Source organism: Equus przewalskii, chromosome 14, assembly GCF_037783145.1.
Source record: "Equus przewalskii isolate Varuska chromosome 14, EquPr2, whole genome shotgun sequence".
Classification (NCBI taxonomy): Eukaryota; Metazoa; Chordata; class Mammalia; order Perissodactyla; family Equidae; genus Equus; species Equus przewalskii.
The window spans coordinates 59,841,481-59,869,410 of record NC_091844.1 but is presented as its reverse complement, the minus strand read 5'-3'; the positions used below and the strand labels follow the sequence as shown (position 1 = coordinate 59,869,410).

Below are 27,930 nucleotides of genomic sequence, written 5' to 3'. Positions count from 1 at the left end.
CAGAAGTATTGAGTAAATGTCGATTCCCTGTCCATCCCTTCTCACAGAGCTGTGGGAAAACACTTCATAACCCCACTGGGTCTGATGAACCCTCCCGCCCCTCTCTATCCGTGGTTACAGCTTTGGAGATCATAAAAATGTCTCTTCCATGTCTCTTCCTTCTTTCCTTTCTTCCTCTCCAAGACAAGGAAGTGGTCGTCTCTGTTCCCTTGGATTCAGAAGCTGTGCCTCCCAGGACAGCCCAGGGGAGGAGAGCAGTGGCTTCTGCCTGCGCAGCGCAGCGGGGAGGCGACCGGGAGGCGATGGGGAGGCGGGCGCAGTCGACCCAAGGGTGGAGAAGGGGGAAGGCGAAGGACGCGCGTTCCCGGGCTCGTGACCGCCAGCGGCCGGGGGAACCAGTTCCCAGACAGCTTCGGAGAGATGGCAGGCGGCGGGGACCGGTGCGTCGTGGGCACCCTACACCTGCTGCTGCTGGTGGCTGCCCTTCCCCGGGCGGCCTGGGGGGTCAGTCCAGGCGCCGTAGCCTGGACCCAGGAGAAGGTGAGGGGCTGCTGCTGCGTGGTTGTACCTGGGCGGCTCTTGCCGGGTGCGGGGACGGCGGGCCGGGAGAGCCCCACCTAGGCAGGATGGGAGGCGGGGCAGAGCCGCGATCCCTGGTCCAGGCAGCCGTGCCCGCATCAGGAGCCCGGAGGAATTCGGCTCTGCGTCCTCGCCAGCGTGCCTCCTTGGCCTCGGGGCTGCTTTGGAGACGCCACGGGAGCTGGGTGATGTCACCGGCCTCCCCTCACTGTGGTCTGATGCGGGTACTGATAGGCGCAGGAAGTGTGCCTTGCTGGCGGCCGCCCAGCAGGGAGGCTAGGGCGCATCGCCGCGCAGCCGCCCACTCGGGACCCGCGAGGCCAGCGGTCTCAGCGCTCCGCGGCCGCCAGGGTGCGGGGCGCACCGGGGGGGCGGGGGGCGGGGATGTGCCCACGGCTCCCCCACCGCTGCATCCAAGGACGCCCTTGAGACGTTGAAGTTTCCATGCAGTCTCTGGATGGACATGTAATTGTTTGTCTATTTTAGATTTTTAAGCGGAGCAGCTCAGAACGAAGGAACTTAACTGGAGGCCCGCTTTACTTTAAAATATATATATTTTTTTCTTAAAAAGGAGTAAAATGAAGTTGTCAGAGCAATGTATCTAGTTGTAGGTGAAAATTTCATATAAGGAACTTAGGATAAAAGTGATTTGCAAGTTCCCTGTGTATGAAGGAAAGAGGTTCACGATTATTTCCCTTTCTTGCGTAACAGTTTTGAAATCGTGACATTGCTAGGGACATATGCAAATTTAATGTTATTGGAGTAAAATGGTGTGCTTTTAAAGGTACTAAGAAAAGCAGCACAGTAAACGGATATAAACTCTGATAATGTTGAGCAGATCTTTTGAATGCTTGCAGTATGCCTCTATTTACTCACGTTTCAAATACACAGCATGCTAGTAAATGCAGGGGCCTTGTGTTGGCTCACAAGCCCACTCTCACCCAGCCACACACGTTTATGAATAGCCAGCTTCAGTTCTCTGGGTTATGCTTAATTAGCTTCACCGTTCAGGGGCCACAGCATGCCCCCACTTACACACGGAGACCGCCAGCCACAGGCAACCTGGTGAGGATGAGGGAGGTAGACTCAAGAATAACTTCATTATAAGGAAAACAACTTCTTATGGGGGTTCAGTAGGAGTAACATTCATTGAGGAACATTGAGTTACATACTACTTAAATCCTCTCCTTCACTTGGCGGTGGGTACCTTCCTGGTCAGAAATTGGGAATGGGGCCTTAAGAACCAGAATGGGAGCCACGCCAAATCTGTCTTTACGATACATCTAAATGGATGGGAATGAGTGAGATGAGACCTGTTTGAAAGAACGGCTCTGAAGGGATCATTTGTAGGCAAGATGAATTTGTGGGTTGGAGAAGGTAATGGATTCTTAAAATGTTTTAAACTAATGAGAATTTAACTTTTGAGAAATGTCTTTTAAAGCACAAATCCCTTTTATTTTAAGAGGCTTCTATTCGCTATTGTCTTGGGAAATGATGCTTTCAAATGGTGTAATCAAATGACACAATCAGCCACGACACTTCCCGATTTCTGGTCCTCTCCTCCCTTATTCTGTAGGACTTCATAAAATTTCCAGGTGGCCAGTACAAGTTTGCAGCCTGGGAAATGAATAAGTCCACTCTAAAATAAAGGCCTTCCTGTTCTATATGGCATTTAACATTTTAATCATGTGAGGTGTGCCCTTGGTGCACTGGTCTGGCGAGAGGTGAGGTGTGGTAAAGAAAGCATTGATTTTGAAATCCATTTTCTTTGCTTTGAAAAAACAGTGTGTCTCTTCTAGTGGCATTTAGTATGTAAAAACAGTTCAACCTTAATTTATGGTTGTGTTCAGAAGATTGTGAGTTGGTTATTTGAAACCTGCAACCAACTTTTCCATGGAAGCAACAGTATAAATTGTTAGATTTGTGGGTGGGCCCACAGGTGTATATTAAGGAGCATTGGCATCTGGGTACCAGATAACCATCTCACAGGAATCTCACAGTGCCCCTGTGAGGAGGGTATGTTTTCCCCCAATTTATAGATGAGGAAACTTAACCACGATTACACTAGGGAACTGAAGAGCCCTCATCTTTCCTTTCTTCCTCCACTCTCTTCTTCAAGGTAGATAGATGAGTCTTGGCTGATGGCACAGGGAACAGTGTCCAGGTAGTGAAGGAGTGTGGGGCTGTGGGGGAGGGTTGGAGGGTTGGAGGGCCAGAGGAAGGGATCGCTTCCCCTTTCTAGGTCAGGGTGGATCTTAAATGGAATTCCAAAATAGGTAGTTTGTTTTTGGAAACTTCTCTTCTCTCACTCCCTATTTCCCCTTTCTCTCATCTCCCTCATAGAGCTTAAAGGTTGTTATTCTGGGGGTTCATCCATATTCCGAAATTACTTCTCTGAATCCTGCCCCCTGCCTCCTTGACTCCTAATCCTGTTCCTTTAGTACAAACTCATTCCTTTAGTACAGCATTGTCAACCAGCTGTTAAAAGGAATATCATTAAGTCAGTCCTCCCTTAGGTGGAGTGACTGATGGCTGTTAAGAGGGCTACATATGTTTTTAAAAAGGAAGCTATTAGCTCCAGTACATTAAAGTATGGCTTCTATTGAAGCCCTTCAATTATGAAGTTAACATGTGCTCATTTTAGAAAACTGGGAAAATACAGAAAAGTATACTAAAAAGAAAACTATCGTTCTCCCATAATTCCACATTCAGAGATAATTGCTGTTAACCATTTTGTTGTTTTTATTTCTAAATAAATTTGATGTTGGGGCTGGCCCGGTGACATAGTAGTTAAGTTCACGTGCTCTGCTTTGTCAGCCCGGAGTTCAAGGGTTCAGATGCCAGGCACAGACCTACCCACTGCTCGCCAAGCGACGCTGTGGTGGCATCCCACATACAAAATAGAGGAAGTTTGGCACAGGTGTTAGCTCAGGGGTGATCTTCCTCAAGCAAAAAGAGGAAGATTGGCAAGAGATGTTAGCTCAGGGCCAATCCTCCTCAAGCAAAAATAAATAAATAAATTTGATGTTTTAGTTCTGTCTCTCTCTCCATATATATGTGTATGTGTATATTTGCATTAATAGAGATGGATAATAATTATACCAATCTCACAGGTTTTTGTGAGAATTGAATGAGCTGTCCCTGTACAGACCTCGGCACAGTGGCTGGCATATAGTAAGTGCTCCATAAAGGTTAATTGTTTATTTTTAAAATAAACACATGAATATTTATTTCATACTAGAGATTGTGCTGTATATACAGTTTTATATCTTGCTATGTTGATTGACAGTATGAGTATTTCCTTGAGCCAATAACAGTCATTGAAAGCGTCATTTGATGATTGCAAAATCATCTTCATTCCATAATTTAACTGTCCCTTTATTGTTGATATTTAGGTTATTTCCAAACTTTCTCTATCATAAAGCTGGGACCCAATGTATTTTAATGGTAGAATTTTTGTTTATTGTAACAAAGGTGAAGTAGAAACATTTAAGTCATATTGGGGATACAGGGGCAGATTTTTTGAACAGAGGAACCACATATAGGAGAGCTGGTCTCACCTGGGAATCCTCCTCCAGGGTCAGCTCTGGCAAACAATTACTGCTGTCTTCAGCATTTCACATTCTTCTGCCCCCGGAGCCGTAGGTATTCTAAAAGTCCTTAGTGTTCCCCTCTTCCATGGTTCTAAAAGTCCTTAGCCATCCACCCCTCCACCCACCATGATTCTTATGGAAGCAGCAATGGAGACTCCAAGGCAGGGACAGGGAGGTCAGTGGTAGGCTGGGTGTTGGCAGGGGAAGAAAGACAAAAATGTGCCGTCTTTGAGCTTCTACATCGGCAGGTAAGTACTGTGACATCCATTTTACAGATAAGGAAGCTTTTCCTAGTCCCAACTAGTAAGTGAGGGAGCTGGGACCTGACCCTACAATGTAGTGTTCAAAGCCCGTACTGTTTTGCTTTTAGATAGAGGGCTGGTTGCTTTGAAAGAAGACAGAACTTTATCTTATTCAGTTCTCAGCTCTTCCATAACTGCATTTGTAATGTCAGCGGCATCTGATACACAGAAGGAATTCAGTAAATGCTGGCTGTGTTGGATTTGTAGATAGACACAGGTGTTAATCTGAATGCTGTCTGGGAGATGTTCATATAGGATGGAAACTGGAATTGCACTGGCTGCACTTCTGTAATGATCCCCCTTTAATTCCGTGGTTTGGGATCTCAAACCCCTCCACACGCTGAGCCAGCTCTACAAATTATGTAATTAAACTCCTCTTTGGCCAGGCACCGTGTGCTTAACCTAGAGGAGATGCTTCAGGATATCTGGTTCACACTTTTTTAGCTGAAAGATTCTTGTCACCCAAAGCAGACTTTTTGTCCTTTCTGCCTGGATGAAAAGACAAGGCAGGGGCTGTAACAGAGACTCATTCCTCTGAGAATGCTTGTACCAATGGAAAGTTGTCTACGTGCCTTTTAACTGAAATGAACCTAGAATAATTTGAGGTTTGCATCTAACATCAGGCCCAACACATTTTTGCCTCATTTATTTTCCTTATCCCAGTCCACACCTTCTTTCTAGGTTTCTCCTCTTACTCTTTCCTCCCCCCTTCATATAGATTTTTATGTTTATTGATCTCTGAGAGTGAGTCTCCATAAAAATCGAACGGATGCCATTTAGATTGGAAAAGTCAAATGCTTTTGCATACAGGGCTTTAATGAATAGAAAGGCTTAAGTAATTAACTGAGTGTGGTCGTTTCTCCCTCTCTGTTCTTCACTGACTGGGAAGCTTTTCTCTCCGCCATTTCACAGGAGCATCTTTACTCCCAGGAAGGTGAGGAGAGGGAGGGCTCTTTGCTGAAGTAAGTTAATTAAATGGTTGAGCCCAGGAGATTGAGGAGCAACATGTGTAAGTCTCTGTATTCAGGAGCATCAGTGGCCTGTCTGCTGAGCTTACCCTTTATCCATCCATTCAACGTTTTTTGGTGCTGTTTGTCAACTATGTTTCATCCACAATAACTGTTACAGCTAGAGATACTGGAAAGTTATTTATTTTGTCCCTGTTTTCTCTTAAATCGCTTAAGAACTCTTTCAAGCCTCCATAAATCGCACATTTAAACGTGAGCTTGATTTCCTTTCACTGTGGACATGAAGTGAAGCATCTCATCCACAGTGATCAGCCAGGCTCTGGGAAGGAGGAATGGACAGTAAATAGAAAAGGAGTCACTGGTCAAACAGCCTTCCTGACACAACAGTTCTTTTTTTTTTTGAGGAAGATTAGCCCTGAGCCAACATCTGCCGCCAACCCTCCTCTTTTTGCTGAGGAAGACGGGCCCTGAGCTAACATCCATGCCCATCTTCCTCTACTTCATATGTGGCACGCCTACCACAGCGTGGTTTGCCAAGCCGTGCCATGTCTGTACCCGGGATCTGAACTGGCAGGCCCCGGGCCACCAAAGCAGAATGTGCACACTTAACCACTGCACCACCGGGCCGGCCCCAACACAACAGTTCTTGATTGTCACAGTGACTGCCCTGGGCCAGTGCAACTCTAAATCATCACAAGCATCAACTGTCAGAAATTCAAAAAGAGCAAAGAGCACCAACACCGAGCCGCAGCCCTTCCTGGCCCTTTGCAGCACGTAGTTCCCTCTCTCTCCTGTCTTTATAATTGCTGGTACAGTCAACTGATTTGATATCTATGATGACTAAAATACCCATTTCACTTTATTATTATGTAAAGATAGTTTTAGAAGGATAGTTCATCTGTTGATTCCTTATTTGATTAATTCACCCAATATTTTTCGAGTGTTCAATATAAGCTGGACACTGTGTGGCTCTGGGGAGAAAGTGGAAAATAAGAAAGAGAGTTCCTACCCTCATGGAGCTGACATCCTGTATGAAATCAGATGTTCAACAAGTAAACACACGGGAAGTGGCCTCCAAGTTGCAACATGAAATGAATAGGAGTTAGCTGGGTGAAGAGGAAGAGGAAAGCCTTCAAGCTGGAAGGCATTGCAGATGCAAAGGCCCAACAAGGCAGAGCCTCACGTTGCTTCAGGGCCTGGAAGGACACCAGGGTGACTGAAGCATGGTGAGCTGGGACAAGTGGCCCTGCTTGGAGCTCCTGAGGCAGGAGAGACCAGACAAGCTCCTGTTGGCTGGGTTAAATAATAATTAACCATGTAAGTCTTCTGACTTCTTGCCTCCATGTTCTTCTTTTCCCTTCCTATATTTCTGTTGTTTTGTCTTTTCGCTTCAGCTTTCTTCTCAAAGTGCTGTTTGAGAGTTAACGTGAGGACTGAGATCCTGGAGGTACCAAGGAATTTAAAGGCTGCAGTGGCAAATTTATTAAGGAAATATATTTAAAAATGTATTACCAGTAAATAAACACAAATGTGAAGATGTTCAGGCATGGCATCAACATTCGGGAGTAAACTGGAAGTGTGTCTAGAGGAAGCAGGGAGGCAGAGCAGGACTGGCATGGGATTGGGAATGCACAGAACCGGCGTCTTTTTGTGGACCTACCCGTAAACTCTCCTACGCCCTCGGGAAAATCAGCTGATTTCTATGAACCTCAGTTTCCACTGATATACATCAAAAAGGGTGGACTAGGTCATCTCTAAGTGGCCTTTCCAGCTCTCAATTCTATATCTCTTTAGTGTTTGATAGAAGATAATAGAACTAAAACTTATTGAATATTTACCATGGGAGTTTACATAGATTACCTCCCTTCTTACAATTATCCTAGGAAGTAGGTGTTATTACCTCCATTTTAGAGATGAGGAAATTGAGCCTTAATGAGGTTAAGTAACCTTGCCAGAGTTACAGCCAGTAAGTGATGAGGGCTGAACTGAGAGGGTCTGTCTGAACCCACAGCTCATGCTCTCTGCTTGGTAATACCGGAGAGTAATGATGAGGCATATCAAAGTGTAGATAAATATAAGTAATTAGGTGGTAAGTGTTCTCTAATTCCACAGTTTCTCACCAGCCTCACGGAGTGTTTCTTATGGAGTGAAAATACCTATGTGATTACTTAGACATACTCAACAGACACTGGTTCTTGAAAGAACTGTAAAATAGACAAGCTTCCTCCAATTTCTGTTTTGGCTTCCAAGGAACTTAAAACCCTTAAGTTACCTTCATCGTTCCCCTTAGGGAAGAAATCATCTCACCAACCACTCACTTCCTTGTGGAGAGGAGTAACGCATTTGTCACTGAGTGCCTGATAAACCTGTAATCAGTGAATAATTCATCATTACTAGTATCATAAGAAAATACAGCATGTGTGAAGTAGTATCCAAAATGTATATTTGAATATTATATTTACTTAGCTGTTTAAGTTAAGGTTTACTTAATATTATATAAGTGTACCTAAGAGTTGGAGCATTAATAGAATATTAAAATAATTTTAACTGAAGATAAAAAGTGTACTATTTAATGGGTTATAGAAGCATTAAACTCTGGGTGAAAGGAATTGCAACAATCGTGTAGGTTAGAGCTGTTCAATAGAAATATATATTGAGAAGCACATATGTAACTTTAAATTTTCCTGTAGCCACGTTAAAAAAAGTGAAAAGCAATAGGTGAAATTAATTTTAACAATCTATTTTATGTAACATATCAAAAATTATCGTTTCGACATGTAATCACTATAAAAATTATTAATCTGCTGTGTATATTACACTTAAAGCACATCTCAATTTGGCTAGCTATATTTTAAGAGCTTAATAGTCACATGTGGCTAACGGCTACCATATCGGACAGTGCAGATCTAGCTCAAACTCCTTTATTAGTTTTTTGAGAGAAATGAGAAGTTAAGGGAACTGTCCACGCTTATGCAACCTATAAATGGCAGCCAGCAGCTTTGAATCCACCTTGTCCGACCTCAAGACAGTGCTTATTCTGTAACACCACACTGCCTTTTATAAAACAGTTATGCGAACAAAATATATTGTTTTGTTGCCCGTTCTTTTTTTAAATAGTGGGTTTTCTTAAGAACAAGAGATCAATAGTTGGTTTTTTTGTTTTTGTTTTTGAGGAAGACTGGCCCTGAGCTAACATCCGTGCCCATCCTCCTCTACTTTCTATGTGGGACGCCTACCCCAGCATGGCTTGCCAAGTGGTGCCATGTCCCCACCCGGGATCCAAACCAGCGAACCCCGGTCTGCCGAAGCGGAACGTGCACACTTAACCACTGCACTACCGGGCCGGCCCCAATAATTGATATCTTTAAACCTTAGTTTTACAAAGCAATTGTACCAAAAATCATTAAACGTTACACAGGAAATGTGATAAATATTAATTTTCAAGTTCTAAGAATTATGTTAATTTTATTTTTAAAATAAACTACCAAAACAATTAGTTTAACTTTCTAGGTCTAAGAGACCAGTTTTAAAGTTGAGTAGTTTAAAGTACCTTGCGTGACATAAGAGCTATCCCTTTATTTTGAGATTCAAAGCAAATGTTTTTTAATTGCACATGTCTCAGGGTGAGTCTTAAACATGTTATGAAATGATAGCCAGTTCAATAATGTGATTCAATCCTCAGAATTATCACCGACCAGCCACTTTGAATTCGTCATCTCTTCGGCGCGTGGCAGAAGGCACCAATATTTCTGAAATGTGGCAAAATGACTTACGACCCTTGCTGATAGAGCGCTACCCGGGATCCCGAGGAAGCTACGCTGCTCGCCAGGTGAGAACACAGCACACAAACCTAAAGCTTGTTAAATAGTATTCGCTTTCACATGAGAGATAATATTATGTCCAAAGTGCTGAGTTGTCTAACATTCAGATATGTCATGTCATCTTATTATTCACCAAAATAAGCAACCCAGAAAAGCAAACAACTGGGAGGAAACATCTGTTCTGAATTAAGTGATGCGTATTAATCTAACTCAATTTCTGTGTGAAATCTCTCCCCGGGGTACAACAGCAGACAGGGTACTAAGCACTCAACTCTTGATCATTTCTATAACACACCCCCGGGGCACCCAACCAAGTTTTCTTGGACTCTTAAACACCCAACATTAACAGCCTTTTACAGTCCTTGCTTGGAGGTTCTGGGCCGAGAGTGAGGTATTGTCCTGTGAGGCCTTCATTCTCCATTGGGAAATTGTACTCATCCTGGAGGGAGAGTCAAGATCAGTAATAAGCTACTTTCTCCAGTGCAGTGCTTTTCAAACTTCTGATCCATGGTAAAAAAATACATTTTAAATTTTATCCACACAAACATAAAGATGAAGAAAAATAATAAAATCAATGGAAAATCACAAGAAACCAACCCAGGCATGACTACCAAGGGTCCTGACTCTTCACAAATGGAGGTTAGGGTTGTTCAACCAGGTGAAGAACCACAACCAGATAAGTTTGCTGAGAACAAAAGAAATATGAAATGGATAATGGAAGAATGTAGTTATAAAGACCAGCTATAAAAGGCTGACCAGCTGCAAAAACATGGATTTGATTGCTGTATTTCTTCCTTATTCAGTTATGAATAAGTTTGAGTGTGTCCATTTTATGTTAGTTAAATTTACATAAATGTAAAAAAATAAAAGATTGAGTGATATGTAAAAAAACATTTAACTGACGCAAAAATTTCATGAAAAAATACTCTTATTACCTACAGTTTACTCTGACACTGTTATTAATATCATATTAATATGTTAATATTACTCTGATATTAATTCTATTCTACTAGTTTAAAAAAATGCTAATCATGACCCACTAAACTGATTTCAAGACCCACTGATTTTACCACTGCAGTTTGAAAGACACTGCCATTGAGGGGTGATTAGGCCATAAGCTGGGTCAGATTTTGAATGTCTATCTGCCTCCTTAGTGTCAGTCTTCTTATGCAATCTGAAACTTTGCCTCTGAATGACTGTTTTTTGTAAAACTAGCCCCATTTCATGGGGCAACTTGAGAAGGAGTGGGGAGAGACTGGCCCCTCATATCTAACTCTGAGAGTACTCCATCTGCCTAACTCTTCAGGCAAAGACCTTGGCACTCCACTGCTGTGACAGAGTGACACCTGCAAGGCGCAGTGGCACAGCTGTTGGGCTCTTCTTTTCTGTCAGGTATATGGCTTCTGCCCCTCAAGGCTAACAGACAGCCACTGTCTGTCTCCCCATCAGCCTCTTGTCTTCCATCCAAACAGCTCCTGCTTCTCCTAAGGAATTAAATGGGGGAGATCCAAGGAGCACCTTACTTCTTACCAACCTTTAGGCAGAGTACTGAATAATAACGATGATGGCTGGCTTTCACTGAGCACTGTTTTTAGGTCAGGGACTTTATGGAGTTCCTTGCATGGATCATCTCATTCAGACCTCGCAGCAATGCTACCATGTAGGTACTATTTTTATCCCAGTGCTACAGATTTAAAAAGACCTGAGATTTAGGTGTATGAATTATCTTGTTCAAGGTTGTACATGTGGTAGTGATGAGGCCAGAACTTGGACCCAAATCTGCTTGACCTCTCCATCCCATCATTGGAAAGTGGTGGCTGGGCGGAACCAGCTGTATAGTGTATGCTCATAAAAGTCTCCAGCTCTGGATCTTCTCGTGCCCAAGTTGGAGAGTGAGACACGTGCCATTCGGTTCAACGATATTCCCTGGGCCTCATCTCCTAAGCATTTTCTTCTCCCCTTTTTTTTTTTTTCTAAAGATTGGCGCTTGGGCTGACAACTGTTGCCAATCTTCTTCTTTTTTTTTTATTCTTCTCCCCAAAGCCCCCAACGCCCCAGTACATAGTTGTACGTTTTTTAGTTGTGGGTCCTTCTAGTTGTGGTATGTGGGACGCCGCCTCAGCGTGGCCTGACGAGCGGTGCCATGTCCACGCCCAGAATCCAAACCAGTGAAATCCTGAGCCGCCGAAGCAGAGCGTGTGAGCTTAACTACTGGGTCACGGGGTCGGCCACGGGGCCGGCCCCATCCTAAGCATGTTCTTAATAGAAGTGTAGGGCACTTACTGGGGCTTTCCAAAATCCTCAGTTCCTCATTAGAAAAAGATCTAGGTGTATAATACTCACTCAACTGAACCTTTTTCATTTCCCCATACCATTTGATCGGAAGGCCGTATATACCCAGAAACATATGTGTACTTCAGACCTGAGGTTCCTTGCCTATGGGCCTCTAGAAGTCCATAAACACAGTATTGCTATTTTGATCTTTATTTAGCTTTAACAGAATATATATCATAAATAATATACATAGACACTGTTGTGATTAAAAAATACGTATTCATTGAAAAGTGTTACTGAACCCATAAAAACATTTTCCATGTCATAGGCGGGTGGAGGCAAATGAGAAATTTATTGACAGTATTTTGGGACGTGTTGAGAACTGCTCCTGGGTTGCCTATGCATGGTCTACCTGACGTGGCAGTAATCCTTACAGGATGTTAGAAATCTCACTTAAGAGATTCAACTTTATAATTTTTTGAGAAGAAAATCACCATGAATTTTTAGAGAGCTGTCCCCTGAGCTGTGGAAGAAACTTCAAGAGTTTCTGCTCTTGAAGATGACATGGATGACACTTGAGTTCTTATGAGGGTGCTAGACTAACGGCCTTAAGTGAGTAAGATTAGTACCTTTCACTCAGAACTAAGTTTAAAAAAGATTGGTGGAAAAACTTTTTCCTGAGCCCTTTTTGAGCACTAGATCAGATGTTTTATAATTTATAGAGTTCCAGGGTTGTAACTAGAGAAAACTCTCAAATCTAAAAAAAGTGGACTTGATATAAAGTTGATTGTTGAATTAAGTTTTGCAGTTGTCAATAAAGATGCGCATTGCTATGGATTCTCTTTCAGAGAATATTATAGGAACAATATCCATTGGTCTGCGTTTTTACTGTCTCTGATCAATGAGCCTAGAGGTGCCTATTGGATTTTTAGAATATCTTTATTTGAAGAGATAATTTATTTGTAAAATAAATAATTTGAAGCCATGAAATTTTGAGGTATTTCAGTGACTTCTATCTGATATAGGAATAAAAAATAGATTAAAAAATTAAGATGATAAAGTCTCACTAAGGTGCAAGCCAGAAACTTTGTCTAAAAGAAGCAACCTGGAAACTTCATGGTTAAAATCCCCTATAGCTGCACAGAGCATCTGAGAAGCTGAAGCTGGCCCACTTCAGCAAAAGGCGTGTATATCCCTGAGTGGAGGGCCCAGACGGAGAGCCTCAGCTCGGAGCCCAGGAGACTAGTATGTGGTACATCCAAGAAGGAAGAGGTCCTTGACATCTCTAGCGGCGAGATTCAGCATCCTGACAATGGTCTGTGCAGATTGGTGCAAATACTGCAGAATCTGCTTCCTTCAAACAAATCTGGTCTACTAATGTCATTGATTCTCAGAACCTGGAGATGAGAATTTAAGTTTAATTAAATTAGACCCAGGATCATTCACTAATGTTAACCTAAAATCCCCTGGGCCTTCCCCCTCTGGAAGTAGAATGTTATATTTACCTTTATCTTTCTCTCTCTTCCTCGCTCACTCTCTGTCCCTCCTTGTCTCCACCTCTATCTCTGTATTCTTTTCTTTTTTTCTGTACTCAATCTCCATCTATCTCTGTCTTCATCTCTCTCTGTCTCCATCTCTCTTTCTCCCTTCCCCACTTTAAAAAATAGATGTATAGTGATCCAAAATGCAGCCTGTCTTCTAAATTGCACTTTAGCATCCCTGGTGGACCCAGGCTTTTGCTACCGGTGTAGGGAAGTGCAGCTGCTTTAGACTCCCTCCCACAGCCAAGCACTTCCTGCCTAGGGGCGTTCTAGTGAGAAGGGCAGTAGTTTTTGACGCCTACTCTAGAGAATTGTGGTGGGAACTTGCAGACTAAGCCCGAGAGCCAAAAGCACATCAACAAGGGATATTGGCAATCTAATTAGATTATGCAGCCAGTTTGATTGTTTATAAAGAAATTAGTTGCTAAGATAAATAAAAAACATTTATACTGAATAAAAAAGGTTACTTCAGGGAGAACTCTTTTGAGGGCATATATTGATGCTTTTGTGGAATTTAGTGTCAACATAGACATCAGAAATTATGGCCAAGACCTGTTTAGTAGTTGGGAAATGAGTTTGTGTGTGAGGTTTCAGCCGAGTAAAGCTAACAGATATGTTTTTAAAATCCCAATTCACTTTGTAAGCACGCAGGCTATTGGTGCTGAAGACATTTTATGGAGCTGTTCATCATCTGGATACCAGATGTTCTGGAGTATATGGTTGTTTTTTTTTAGATGACCCCTTTTATGGAAAAACTTCTATTCCCCAAAGTCTGGGGATAACTTATTTTCATATTCTGTGGAAAGCTTATCTTAGATGCACAGTGATTTCTCTCTGTTCAAACTGCTAATGTTCTACATTATGTAATTTTATATATTCTCACTGAGAATAACTTCTTAGTTACAATCAGCCCATATTTATTGATAGCCTACTGTGAGCAATGCCTAGTACTAAGAATTGTGGAGGTTAACAAAGTAAGTGAGAGAGGGATGATGATTTCAAAAAGTTTATAAACATTTTTTTTTATTATATGAAAAGACAACTTGTAAACTTGTAATAGGAAAGGCAAGGTATTGGGCCATAGGCTATTTAGGCCAAAGTCCACCTCTCTACAGAAAGCAAGGGGTGACTAGCTGGCGAATCACGCGTTTATTTGGCTTTTGCAGGATTGACTGTGGAATCACTGTCCTCCTCTCTGGTTTAGTTCTGTTCTTCCTGGAAGCTTCCTGCCACAGTTTTCCCAAAGCCCCAGCCTACGTGTCATGTCATGTTAGTTAGGGCAAGCTGCATGAGACTTGGCTGGGCTAGTAAGTCTTGTATTTCCTTAAGGAGAAAACTCTCCCATTTTTTCCAGTTATTATAAGTTACAGGTTTATCATCTCAAGGTCCATCACCCCTGGATGTTAATTCTGGAACAAATTGCCGGTTATGTTGATGGTTAGTTCATTGTTTGATTAAAAAAAAATTCTTCAAGGCAACTTACAAAAACGTTTATAATATTTCAAAATAAAATAAATGGAACCTAGAGAGAAAATGAGGCAAAGGGAAAATAAATATAAAAGATAAATGGAACAGCAATGAATTTACTCATAACTTCTCACACCACAAATTCTAGATTCTTAAAGAAGACACTTTCAGTCCCTTTTCCATCTGTTTCTTTTCCATCTGCTGCTTTCTCCTATCAATCACCATATTGCTCATATGGGCTAAGGTGACCAGGAGAGATGGAAAAATCAATTCTTTTTTATTTTTTTACCAGCATTTGCAGTGGCTCTAGACTTGCCTTGGGTGCAGAAGGAAAGCTACTTGATATGTCATTATGGTTCATAATTCCTTATCGATTTTTAGAGTGGACAGGACCTCAAATATCCCCCAACCACCCCCTTGTTATTGGACTCTCTCTACATTATCCTTAGCAGGTGAGCATCAGTATATTTTGTTAGTGTTTGTTACGTTCTGAAATATTTGCTGGACTTGGGGCACATGTTATGAACTTGGGACAAAAAGAGCTACTGTTTGCAGCTCTTGCCTTCAAAGAGTGGGGCTTCCACTCTAAGAGTGGAAGCTGAGACCTGTAGGACCTTGGTATATCTGATTTCTCAAACATGCCTTCCTAGCCTCCTAGAGATATTGAGAACGGACTTTAGTAAGTATTGAACTGGATCTCTATCTCCTGACATGTAGAAATGTCCATGAAATATTGTTAAGTAAGAAGAACAAGGGGGCAGAGTAATGTGTAAAGTAGGATTCTATTTATATAAAAACATACGTGGCCAAATATATGTGTTTGTGTGCTAGTATATATTCGTATAAACAAGAAGGGTGTGGAAAGATACACATCAGACTGTTAACGTTGGTAATAATCACAATTGGTTGGGATTGACTGGCAGCGGGAAGGTTAGGGGAGAGGGAGAGGATTAGTTTTTCCTTTAAACATCCTTACTATTAATACAATAAGTGTGTATTGCATTTTTAACTTGAAAGGCATCACATACAATTTTAAAAATATACTTAAATGAAAAGTGTCTAGATCTGGACTTTCGGTTTTTGTTTTGACCAGCACATCATGCAGAGAATTCAGAGACTTCAAGCTGACTGGGTCTTGGAAGTGGACACCTTCTTGAGTTGGACACCCTATGGATACCGGTCTTTCTCAAATATCATCAGCACCCTCAACCCCACTGCTAAACGTCACCTGGTCCTCGCCTGTCACTATGACTCCAAATATTTTCCCGAATGGAACAACAGGGTGTTTGTGGGAGCTACTGATTCAGCCGTGCCATGTGCCATGATGTTGGAACTTGCCCGTGCCTTAGACAAGCAACTCCTTTCCTTGAAGGTATCTGTTTCATTCTTGTAGATTCCTGGGATAAAACACATTAGCAGTAACTCAGAGAGAAGTCTAGAATCCTTGGGGGAGTGAGAAGGCTGTTTAGAAAGGTAGACTTTCAGCACGTTTTGCACTAATTTGTTGCAAAATGAGATGAGGTTGAATGAGTATTAATTGGAAGATTACATTATTTGGAATGTCAACCGTGGGCAATAAACCTAAGATACACGACAATGAATTCGTTAATTGGCACCTAATTTCTTAGTTTTGAATACACATTAAGTTAAATACAACATTTCTTTGCGAAAAACAAAGAAGGTGGAAGGTTGGCGCAGGCATATGTATGGGAACTGTGTTTATTTCTTCTTGTTTATATAGCCATGAAACATCACAGCCTTCTAATCTGAGACGTGGTAGCTCTTGAGTGGAGGGGAGGGAGTTGCTGCAAAGTGGTTCCAAAGTAGAGGGTGGGTAATTCAGATATAGCGAGATGAAAAGCATGAAGTAGAAATGCATTATTGTTATTATCTGTCAATCTCGGCTCAATTTTATGTAGCATAACAGAGCTTTTGTTACGTTTCAGCTCAAAATACTTCTGGGATTCTCAGATGTTATTTCAGTCTCTGTGTTCTTAAAGGTATATTGGAAAAAAGGGCTAAACGAGATGAGGACGTTTTGTTCGGATATCACTCATAACCAAGTAGACATAACAAAGCAAAGACAAGAAACTTTGTTCACAGGCAACACATGTCTTTTTTTTCCCTCAGAGCTTTATGAAGGGGCTAGCCTTTGATACAATGAGGGTAAAGAAGTAAAATGTTTATCTTGTAATGGAAGCAATAGGGAGATTTGGTTCTGTTTTTGCCGGATATGGTATACTTGAAGAAAACAAGAATTATTTATAACCTCTTGGTATCCTTTTCACTGTTTTCTCGTTTGGTTTTGTTTTCTGAACCTTCTGTAATATCTTTGTCCCATGCTCTTCCCTGCTTTTAACTAGCACCCTTCCCCAGCAATTGGGTGATGCAGTTCAGAAGCTGATATAAAAGTTTAATTTTTCCTATTTGCATTCTAGTGTAAGGACATGAAATGAAATGACCCTCGTACACTATTGGTGGGAATGCAAGTTGGTGCAGCTACTATGGAGAATAGTATGGAGGTTCCTCACAAAATTTAAAATGGAACCACCATATTATCCAGCAATCCCATTTCTGGGTGTTGATCCATATTAAAAAAACTGGTTTAGAATGCAAACTTTGAGAGTATTGGATTTATTCTTTCAGTTGTACTTTAACTGTATTTGTATTAAGGAGTTATTTCAAGTTCTTCAGCTGTCATGGATTGGGAAGGTAGGTGGTGGTGGAATGTGACCTGGGAAAGCACTGGATGGTAGGCTGGATTATCGTTCCAACTCTTTGTGGCCCTTCACCTTCCAGTAATAAGATTAGACTTATACGTTTACATCTTTTGCCTTGTAACTTTGCTGTGGCCTCCCACAGTAGCAGGTTGTACTTTCTCATTCTTTGACTCTGGACTTGTTGTTTGACTTGTCTTGGCTAATGGATGCTAGTAGACGTGACACAGGCAGAGGCTGGAAATGTGCTTATGCAATAGGGCGTGCTCTCTCATGCTTTGCCATCATGATGAGAAGGGCATGCCTTGGCTTGCCTGTCAGTCTGAGAAGGAGAAGAGATGTGTGGAGCAGAACCAACCTTGATAACTGCAGGGTGACGCAGAGATCCTCTAGCCAAACCCTGTCCCTCAGCTGATCTACAGACCCAGGAAGACACATGATTGTTGTTTTAAGCCATTGAGTTTGGGGTGGTTTTACACACCTTATTATTGTGGCATTAGCTGATAACAACCTTGGCTGAGGAGCGACTGAAGATAATTCACTGACTATGTTAACACTGGTAACTAGGCATTTATTGTATTACAATGAAGAAGGATCGGAAGACCTTCACAAATCAGGCTACACAGATTTTCCTCACTCCAAGGTACTAGGCTGAGTTACTAGAAATTGAGGGCCACACTTATTTTCCTGCCAGTCCTGAAAAGAAGTAAAAAGAGCAAGTTGCGTCATAGATCTCAGGATCATTGTCCACAACAGTCTCGCCTGTCTAAATGAACTGATGCTAAGAGAACAGCATGAAGGTAAATTATTGCATGATCAATGGAGTCCCTCAGCTGAAGTTTCAGTGAGGCACATGAACCTTCAAGCCTGCAGAATGTGGAAACTACCTCCTTTTGCTTCTGCTCTTGGCATGAGCAGAAAGTCTGTGGTCCCAAGCAGTCTCATTCTGCCTTGGTGTTCCATGATTATGCTGTTTGATTTAGAGCTGGAACTTGGGGCCAGTAAAGGCCCTTGAAACAACTGGAAACTCAGAATGTCTCACTGAAGTATGCACCTTGAACCTTTTGCCATTGGAAAAATCTGTTTAATTACTTAGTTCTTATTAAACCCTGAGTGCATATGTATTATACAGACAAACACCTCCTGTACCTAATGCTGTCAGTAGTTATGAGAGATTCAAAGTATAATGGTAAACTGTCCTTTTCCTGTGGTCTAATAAAGGAGCAATATTAGGACAATTGAAATGATCAGCATACAAAATAACTTAGTTTTTAGATGATAAAAACATTTTTCTCCTTCTTGTGAAATCACCCTAAAACAATCAGGAAAACTCCATCTTTGAAGGAACTAGGGAACATCTGTTAATGGGAACCATGATATGAAGACAGAAGGTGAATGGACATAGGGCAAATGACATAGCAGAATAGAGAGGTCACATTCCCCCTGGGAGAGGAGGAAATGGAAGAAGCTGGTGGTTTTCTGGCAAAATCTTGGAATGGCTCAGAAACTGGAGGGAGGAATGAAGAAGGCAAAAGTGAGGCAGGGGGCTGGGAAGGAGTGTTTATTAATCTGTAAAAGGACCACTTAGGTAAATAGATTCCCACCCCGCATCTAGCAGATATGTGAGTACCTCACCTGTACTCTTGGAGGAGATGATAGAACATTTTTCTGGAGAAATTGAATCAGGGAGGTTCTGGATATGGGGACACTGGATATAGAGAAAGGCAGTAATAAGCTGCCTCATGGAAATCAAGATAGGTGAAAGTCTACACATTGAACAGTGAAATTCCCCAGCCTTTTCCCCAGTTCCAGCCTGAGAAAGCGAGCAGCCAGCTTATGCCCAGTAGCCAGGAAACTTGAGGATCCTTCTCCAGAGAGCATGAGCCATCTCAGAGAAAAGACCCATAGACAGTGACAGTTGGGGATCCTCAGTGAAAACACCAACTGCGCACGAGATTGCCCTGCCGTGAAGCCAACCAATCTGTGTGTCTAATCAGTGTTTCAGTACCTTATTCTTTAATGTGACTGAACACAAAGGACGACCAGACATTTGAGGACAGTCTCCAGCATGAAAGCAAGCAAGCAAAACAAGTAATAGAAATTGAAAAATGAACCCAGAGGAAATAGAGTACAGGAGCAGAAGATAACTTAAAGGACACTATTGTTAACATCCTTGGGAAGATAGAGAAGTTATATCCATAACAGATTAAAGAAACATCAGATTCAGTTTGGTCCAATGGGAGCACGTTCTCCCTGTACTGTACTGTGGCAGAGAGAGCAAATGGTTGTATATTTTTCTCAGCCGGGTTCAGCTGCATGAGTGTAGGCACAAAGTAGGCAGAGAGTTGGACGTAAGGTTATGTTTTTGCCATGTGAGTTTGAGCAGGGCAGGAAGAGGCAAGGGAGTTGAGTGTGTATGCAAGGGAGCATTTAGAATGATTGACTCTGGAATTGAAGCAGAATATGGAGTGAAGTGAGGACATCATGGGGATGAAGGACTGAAAAGATGAATGATTCAATAGATTAGGGATTCCTGTAGGAGTGAAGGATTGTGGGAGTCAGAGTACCAGAAGGACTAATCTGAAAGGTGAGAGTTTGACTGTGGAAAGTATAAAATCGATCAGAATCCTACTGACCCTTCTAAGTTCCACTCAAATACTGTCACCGTCATAAAGTCTTCCTTGAGGTCTGGCGGATTCAACCTCTCACTCTATCCAATTCCCAGAGGGATGTTGTGTTACATTTGTGACCTTGGCATGTTTGGTCATGCTCCTATATTCAGTTTATCTTTCTCTCACCCAACTAAGGTGTAGGTTCCTTCAAGGGAGAGGCTATAATTATCATTCCTTGTGTCCCTGTTGCATTCCTAGGACAGATCTTTGAACTTAGACTCAATAAAAAAATTGCAGACTTAAATAAGGTGAGAAGCAAGAAAGATTTGCAGTGCTTTCAGGTTGTTCCCTGGGATGTACACTGTTGTGGAGTTTAGCATTTGGGTCATTTATTAGGGAGTGGGCTTGGCTCAACACCAGTGGCAGGGAGGGAAGAAAAATGGGATTAGGCAGAGGGAGAAATCGAGCTGCCATGCAGGTTCCACAACAGCCTCAGCCAACCCCTGGGGGCTCTGGAGGTAGAATGGCCCTTTAGAAAGCCCTTGGGACCAGCTTCGGTCAGTCATTGGGTGAAGAACACCCATATGGCTGAGGCAGTTCCTAAAGGGGCTAACAGTTGAAGGCCTTCTGCTGACAGCTGTCCCGGCAGCAGGGGCAACACATTCTTCTGAAAGGGAACTAGGTGATGTGTCACGATGTCCGTCATAGCAGTTCCACAGTTTCACACTTCTCTTTATATGGGCGAAGACTGTGGGAGGTGTGATGATTTTCAGAGAGGAAGTGGTATGAAATAAGCTTTGGCAATATTTTCATTTGCTTTGGTATTTTCCTTTTCTTCATGGCATATTTATCTTTTTTTTCCCCATTAATGGGAAAGCATGCTGTTTTTTAATCCTCACAGCGTTTTTGCTATCTTCTTACTGTTCTTTTTACCAGAGGATTCCAAACTCCCAGCCAGATCTTTCACTCCAGCTGATTTTCTTTGATGGGGAAGAGGCTTTTCTTCACTGGTCTCCTCAAGATTCTCTGTACGGGTCTCAGCACTTAGCTCGGAAGATGGCATCGACCCCACACCCACCTGGAGCAACAGACACCAACCAGTTGCATGGCATGGTGAGTCCTGGTAATTTCCATGGTGCTGCAGCTGCAGGCTCTGCCTCAAAGGAGCTAAAGCTAAAGCCAATTAAAGACCTAAAAATGCCATGGCGTCTTTGGAACAGAGTGTTTATGATAGAGCATTCCTTGGCAGGCATTGGGTTTTTGAGGAATCCCAGAGCTAAAAAGAATGATTCTGGGTTAGAAGTTATGTTTGATGGAGCTTAATTAAAATGGTGTAAAGAATCAGATAAAGGAAACATCAAATTCAGTTCAGTACAGTGGGAGCACATTCCCCGGGGACTGTACAGAGAGCAAATCCCTTCTTTGAGGCCTCTAGAAAGCCTGAGGAGGCTGGGGTCTTGGGAAATGGAGTAAGAGTGGGACACAGTGTGGGGATGTGCGTGAAGAATTTCCTCAATGGCTTCAAAGCATCATCATACCTCCAAGTGTGTGTATGACATTTTGTCGTGTCGGTTTTGATGTGGTGTTTTTGACATGGAGGTGGAGACATTTTGATGCTGCCTTAAAACCCTGTTCTTATTACCAAGCAATGGGTGCAACACATGGCCCCATTTTCATCCTCATTCCTGGGCCCATACTCCTTCCCTAGTTCCTCACCCTGCCCTTGAATTCTCTCCCTATTCTGACTGTCTTCTCATATTTGACCTTGACTCGGTACTTGAATCCTCACTAACCCCAGCTTGGAACCCCACGCTACCCTTGAGACCTCATTCTTCCCTGTGCCTTCATCCAATCTGCCTTCACCCTCTCTGTGACCTGAAAACCTATTCCTAACTGCCTCCACTCTTCCCTGTCCTTTGTCCTATCACTAGCCTTTACCCTGTGAGTCCAAATGGCCATGTTAAATGTCCTCTGTGACTCTAACACGTCTCATATTGACATTCTCTTCTTCCCATTGTCCATTGGGAAGTCTTATGGGATCAGGAGAGTATGGTTGACACCTCATCCAGTCACTTGTGCCCAAGTGGGTAAACAGGGTTCAGAAGAGGAGAGATCTTGTTGATCAGTAGGAGGAACAATGTTATTTATTTATTTATCAGTCCATCCAAATACATGAATCCATAGTGATGATTAAGACCATTTTTTCCCCCAGGAACAAACTCTTAGTAGCCTATCCAATACTCCTCTTTCAAACAAGCCTATTTTTCCCCAGGAAATATATTTAATCATCATTCATGGGTTAATAGATACTATGTCTTTAGAATCATAAACTCTGCAAATATTTATCTACTGTGTGTCAGGATCTGTTAGGTATTTACCCACACATTATCTCACTTATATAAATGAGGAATTCTTAATCTGGGGGGGGGGGTATTCTTCAGGGAGTCCTCAAGCTTACTAATGTTTTATTGGCTCAAACAAGTTAAGAAACACTGGTTTAATTATAGAGGCTTATAGCCAGAGTGGACCGTTAGAGATTAGCAAGTTTGAACTTCTTGTTTGATAGAAAAGGAAATGGAGAGCCAGAGATGTAAGGTCATAGTGCTCCTTGTCAGGGAATTTTTCTTACATGCTGCTTTGAGGAATAAGTAGTTATTATCCAGTGCTCTCCTATAGGCAGTTGTATCATTACAGACTAAGGATAAAATGGCTAATTAGAGTGGAATAGAAGATCAGACAGGCGTGTACTCCCACCCGAAAATAAAGTAAATATATTCTTTTTTAATATATAAAATATTTATCTAACTGTGGCTATTCTTCTGAGGTTACAGACACAGAGGACATCCACTGCCATTTGTCCACATTGCGTAAGCAAGATTTAAAAAGTTCCTCAAAGCATTAGCTTACAATGTTATTAAACTTTCTGTTCATTTATACAGCTCCCTGTATTACTCTCAATTATGAAAATGAAGTTAGTTTGGACTGATTGTTTTTTTCTTTTTTTTCTGAGGAAGATTGGCCCTGAGCTAACATCTGAGCCCATCTTCCTCTACTTTATATGTGGGATGCCTACCACAGCGTGGCTTGGCAAGCGCTGCCATGTCTGCACCTGGGATCTGAACCTGCGAACCCTGGGCCGCTGAAGCGGAATGTGCACACTTAACCGCTGTGCCACCAGGCTGGCCCCTGATTGTTTTTTTCTATTGATGAATGTAAAATGTGTTTTGGTGACAGCGATTAAACAATCTTTTTTCTCCTTTAGGATTTGTTGGTCTTGCTGGATTTAATTGGAGCTCCAAACCCAACATTTCCCAATTTTTTTCCAAATACTGCCAGATGGTTTGATAGACTTCGAGCAATTGGTAAGCACCATTGTCATTAAAAAGTCAAACCTGGTTTCTTCCTGCTGACAAACACTACACTTTGAAATTCAAAATTTGATTTAAATTAGGATTTGAATATATAATATACTTTACTGTCTTTTTTCTTGCTTTATTGATTATTATTCTTATTTATCTCTTTTAGTAGGCCCACTTTATTTGCCTACATGAAACTGCATTTTGAAATGGAAACATAAAACACTACATTTAATATTTGCATATCCTAAGAAATGGTTTGAAAGTATTTTTCCAGAGTCCCGTTTGAAGCATATGGAATGCATTTCCAGGGAAACCTTTACTCAGCCAAGCATGTTGGCTAGTGATCAACGCTGTGTTCTTATAATGACACCAAGAGATATTCTTTAATTTTTCTTTCTTTTCCATCTCTGTCTTCGTCATCTTCTATTTTCTGCATTATCCAGGCATGATTTTCCTTTTAATCTAATATAAACTCTGCCTATTTTCCGAAGGAGGAAGAGATTGGGATGCAAGAGAAAGCCAAGATCCTTCAAGAGTCATTTAAGAGAAGGTTTAGTGTCAGATAAATGAGCGAGTCAGGCCAGGCCAGGCCAGGCAAAGAAACAAGGATATCTGTGACTCAAGAGAGAGGATTGGGGCATGGAGAAAGAAAAGGAGAATAACTTCTTTCCTTCATACCTCTACTTCTCCACCCCCTAAACATCCCCCCTCCCCCCAAAAAACCAATTGGCATCATCTGGGAGAGATGAAAATGAGATAGACTTTTATTATAGAATTCAGGCCAGGAAGCCTGCTTCTGAGGCAAGAACTTGCAGGCTAGGAATTCCTTACTAGCCACATAAACTTCTTGGAGCAGGATAGAATTGTATTACTTGTAAGCAGTGGGAAAGCACTGCCATCTCAACACATGCTTTTGCCATGAGTTCAGAATTTGCCAATATCCAGATCTAGAATATACAAGAGAAGCTTCTACCTGAACCTCAGATGCTTATCTTTAGCAAATTTCAATTCCGGGTTTGGAAGAATTCCTATCATGGCGTTAATACTAATATAAACTTTTTGGGCCTCTTTCTCGCGTCATATTTTCCTTACTTTGATGGTAGCCTCAAGAAATTGGGTTTGGCCTTCTTTCAAGGATTTTGTGCACTTTTCTTATTTTCTCTACCAGAATGAACTTATATCAGTAACTTACACTTTAATGCAATTTTAACCCATTGTGCCGTCCTTCCTAGTGGTATTTATGCTTCAAACCATATCTCTAATTATACAAGGAAAAATTGTATCCTAAGGTAAAGGAATTATAAATATCAATAAACAGATAGGAATATTGTTATGGTGGTGGCAAGGGCTTTCTCGATGTTCCCCAAATTGTATTACATATGCGTGCTTACCGCTTGGTCTAGTTTTACCCTTTAAATTTAGCAATCAAAAAAACCCACAGCTATCCTATGAAGTTTCATTCCGTTTTCTTAATCCTCTTCTTGTGATCTCTTATCATCTTATAACATAGAACTCATGTTATACGTAACACACGGGTTCTGTTACAAGATGACAAGAGTGATGGAGGAGCTGGCCCTGTGGCCGAGTGGTTAAGTTTGCATGCTCCGCTTCGCCAGCCCAGGGCTTGGATCCTGGGCATGGACATGGCACTGCTCATAAGGCCATGTTGAGGTGGCGTCTCATGTGCCACAACTAGAAGGACCCACAACTAAAATAATATACAACTATGTACTGGGGGGATTTGGGGAGAAAAAAGCAGGGGGAAAAAAAACCAAGAGTGATGGAATGCAGGCCCATGGTTCTCAAACTGTAGTGTGCATCAAAATTACCTGGAGGGCTTGTTACGCCACAGGTCAGTGGGCTGCATCCCCAGGATTTGTGATTCAGTAAATTTGAGGTGGGACCAGATTTGTATTTCTAACAAGTTCCCAGGTGATGCTGATGCCCTGGTCAGAGACCACAATTTGAGACCCACTAGTGCAGGTCATGATAGGTATCCTTTCCCATAGAGTGGCCACTCAGTATACTTCAGCCCTGTTCTGTTTGACTATTCCCCTTTCAAGCCCCACGTCTTCTCTTAAGGCGTTCTTCATCCAGGATCTAGGAGCTGTAAGTATCTACGCCTGTGTTTTTTCCCCCATTTTCCTCATTCCATCCCTCCATTGTTCTACTGAGTTTCTACCTCTAAGGAGATTCTCACCTGCAAAGCTAGAGCCGCGTGAGACTCTGCTCTCTTCAGAACTGCTCCAAAATGTACACACCCCATTTCAGCCCAGATGTCTTGTCACAGGTGTGGCTGTGCTCCCTGCTGCATAATGTTTTAAGAACCATTGCCAGGTTTGCTAGGCTTTCAAACTGCTTATGCATTCTGAGTATTGATCAGATAAAAATAGATACACATCTGTTGTCTAATTGTCATCTACAGAACATGAACTTCATGAATTAGGTTTGCTTAAGGATCACTCTTATGAGAGGCCGTATTTCCACAGCAATGGTTATGGAAATGTGATCCAGGACGACCATATTCCATTTTTAAACAAAGGTAACGTGTGTGTGTATGTATAGTGTATGTATGTGTGCATGCACATGTGCATTTTTTACCTATTGTATTTATTATGTTTTATGTGCATTTGCAGCAATCCAGAAGTGTGAAGAACCATTACATTTAATTAATTAATTAAATCATTCACTAATCATCTCATGGCTTCCATTTTTTCATGAAAGTCATTTCAAATCCTTGAGGACACCTTTATATTTTTTCCCACACCTAGAATATTTATGAAAGCTCATATTCCACTGTCCGTGCCTTCCCTTTCATGGAGTTTGATTGTATTCTTACACTTTGTGTAACTCTGGTGTTTTCTAATTAATAAGGAAGCAATATCCTTGATGTTCCTGGTGGAAATCTAAATCAACCCAAGGACTCTTGCAGTAACCTCTCAATTGGTCTCCAGCTTTTGTTCTTGCTTCCCTATGCTTTACATAGGAGTAAGAGCTATCTTCTAAAAATGTAAATCAAATTATGTTACTTCCCTGCTTTAAAGCTCCGTTGGCTTGCCGTCATGTGGAATAAGACCCAGAGTCTTTACCATGACCTACAAGCACCTCTATTTTCTGACTCTGCTCTCCCTCTCAAATGTCACCTCCTACCTCTTTCTCCAATGATTGCTCTGATGCAGCCACATTGGTTCCTTGCTGTTCCTCAAGCAGGCCAAGCATACTCCTACCTCAGGACCTTTGTACTTGCTACCAGTGCTGCCTGGAATGCTCATCTCCACATCTTACACAGCTTGCTTTCTCCTTATTGCATGTCTCTATTTAAATGTTAGCTTCTCAAAGAGGCCTTCCATGACTTTAAATACCCCTTTCTTGGCCCTACTGTCTGCCTCTCATTCTCTATTCCCTTACCTTGCTTTATTATTCTTCATAAGCCTCATCATTTTCCAAAATTATCTTTTATATTTGTTTACTTGCTTCTTTCTCTACTGGAATGTAAGCCCCATCTGAGCAGGGCTTGGCCTTTTCACTGATGAAACCTCAACTCCTAGAATAGGGACTGATACATAGAAGCTGCCTTATACTTATTTACTGAATTAATTAAGATTTGTTAATGAATGAATGACTTAGGAGTATAAGGGTGAGATACAAAGAGGTACACAGAATATGATGAATTATCAGCTGTTTTTATAAGGTACAGAGCTCCCAGAATTCTACTTGAAGAATGACAGTTGCTAGTTTACTCACCAGAAATGTGCATTTGATTACAAGTTGATTCTTTCTTGTTAGGCGTTCCAGTTTTGCATCTGATATCGTCTCCTTTCCCTGAAGTCTGGCACACCATGGATGACAATGAAGAAAATTTGGATGAAACCACCATCGACAATCTAAACAAGATCATACAAGTCTTTGTGTTAGAATATCTTCATTTGGTGCCAGCCCGGTGGCGCAGAGGTTAAGTTCACATGTTCCGCTTCTCTGTGGCCCGTGGTTCGCCAGTTCAGATCCCGGGTGTGGACATGGCACCGCTTGGCAAACACCATGCTGTGGTAGGCATCCCACGTACAAAGTAGAGGAAGATGGGCATGTGTGTTAGTTCAGGGCCGGTCTTCTTCAGCAAAAAGAGGAGGATTGGAGGTAGTTAGCTCAGGGCTAATCTTCCTCAAAAAAACAAAAAAAGGAATATCTTTATTTGTAATATTCTGATTTAGTTTATGATAATTGCATCTAGTATTTCATTCAAAAGTCAAGGCACGATTTAAACTAATCTGACTCTAGACAAATGCTATGTGGAAACTTCTATCCTATAGATTCATTCTGTATATGTCGTTGAATATGTGATCAATAAATCCTAGATTTGCATCATGTCCTAAATTGCTCATTATTTTCATCTAGAGATAAAGAAAGAGAAATGTCAGGAAAACAGAAAATAAGTATCTTTTAAAAACTCCTTTGGGTAAGAAACTGTGAATCTAAATCAGATTCATCTAGCTGGTATCATGGTCTTCTAAATAGTGCTTAAGTGTGAGGATGGTGTGCAATATGTAGACCAAGTTTCAAGACTTTTTACACTTGGGAATCGTTGCATATAATACGAAATAGAGATGGAGTTTGAAGGCTCTCCAATTTCTTTGAGAAATCTTTGTAGGGTTTATTTCTTGGAAATTAAATCAGAATTAAATGCCATGTTGTGAATTTCT

At 41.7% G+C, this 27,930-nt stretch overlaps 1 protein-coding gene across 1 annotated transcript; it reads left to right on the top strand.

The window, feature by feature from the left end:
• Window positions 1-234: 234 nt before the first annotated feature.
• On the top strand, window positions 235-27,597 carry QPCT (glutaminyl-peptide cyclotransferase). Its single transcript, XM_008516169.2, has 7 exons — window positions 235-540; window positions 9,125-9,271; window positions 15,639-15,917; window positions 20,811-20,987; window positions 23,137-23,236; window positions 25,659-25,775; window positions 27,020-27,597. Exons 1-7 carry the CDS (start codon window positions 421-423, stop codon window positions 27,187-27,189), a joined length of 1,110 nt encoding a protein of 369 aa, XP_008514391.2. The 5' UTR covers window positions 235-420; the 3' UTR covers window positions 27,190-27,597.
• The last annotated feature ends 333 nt before the right edge of the window (window positions 27,598-27,930 follow it).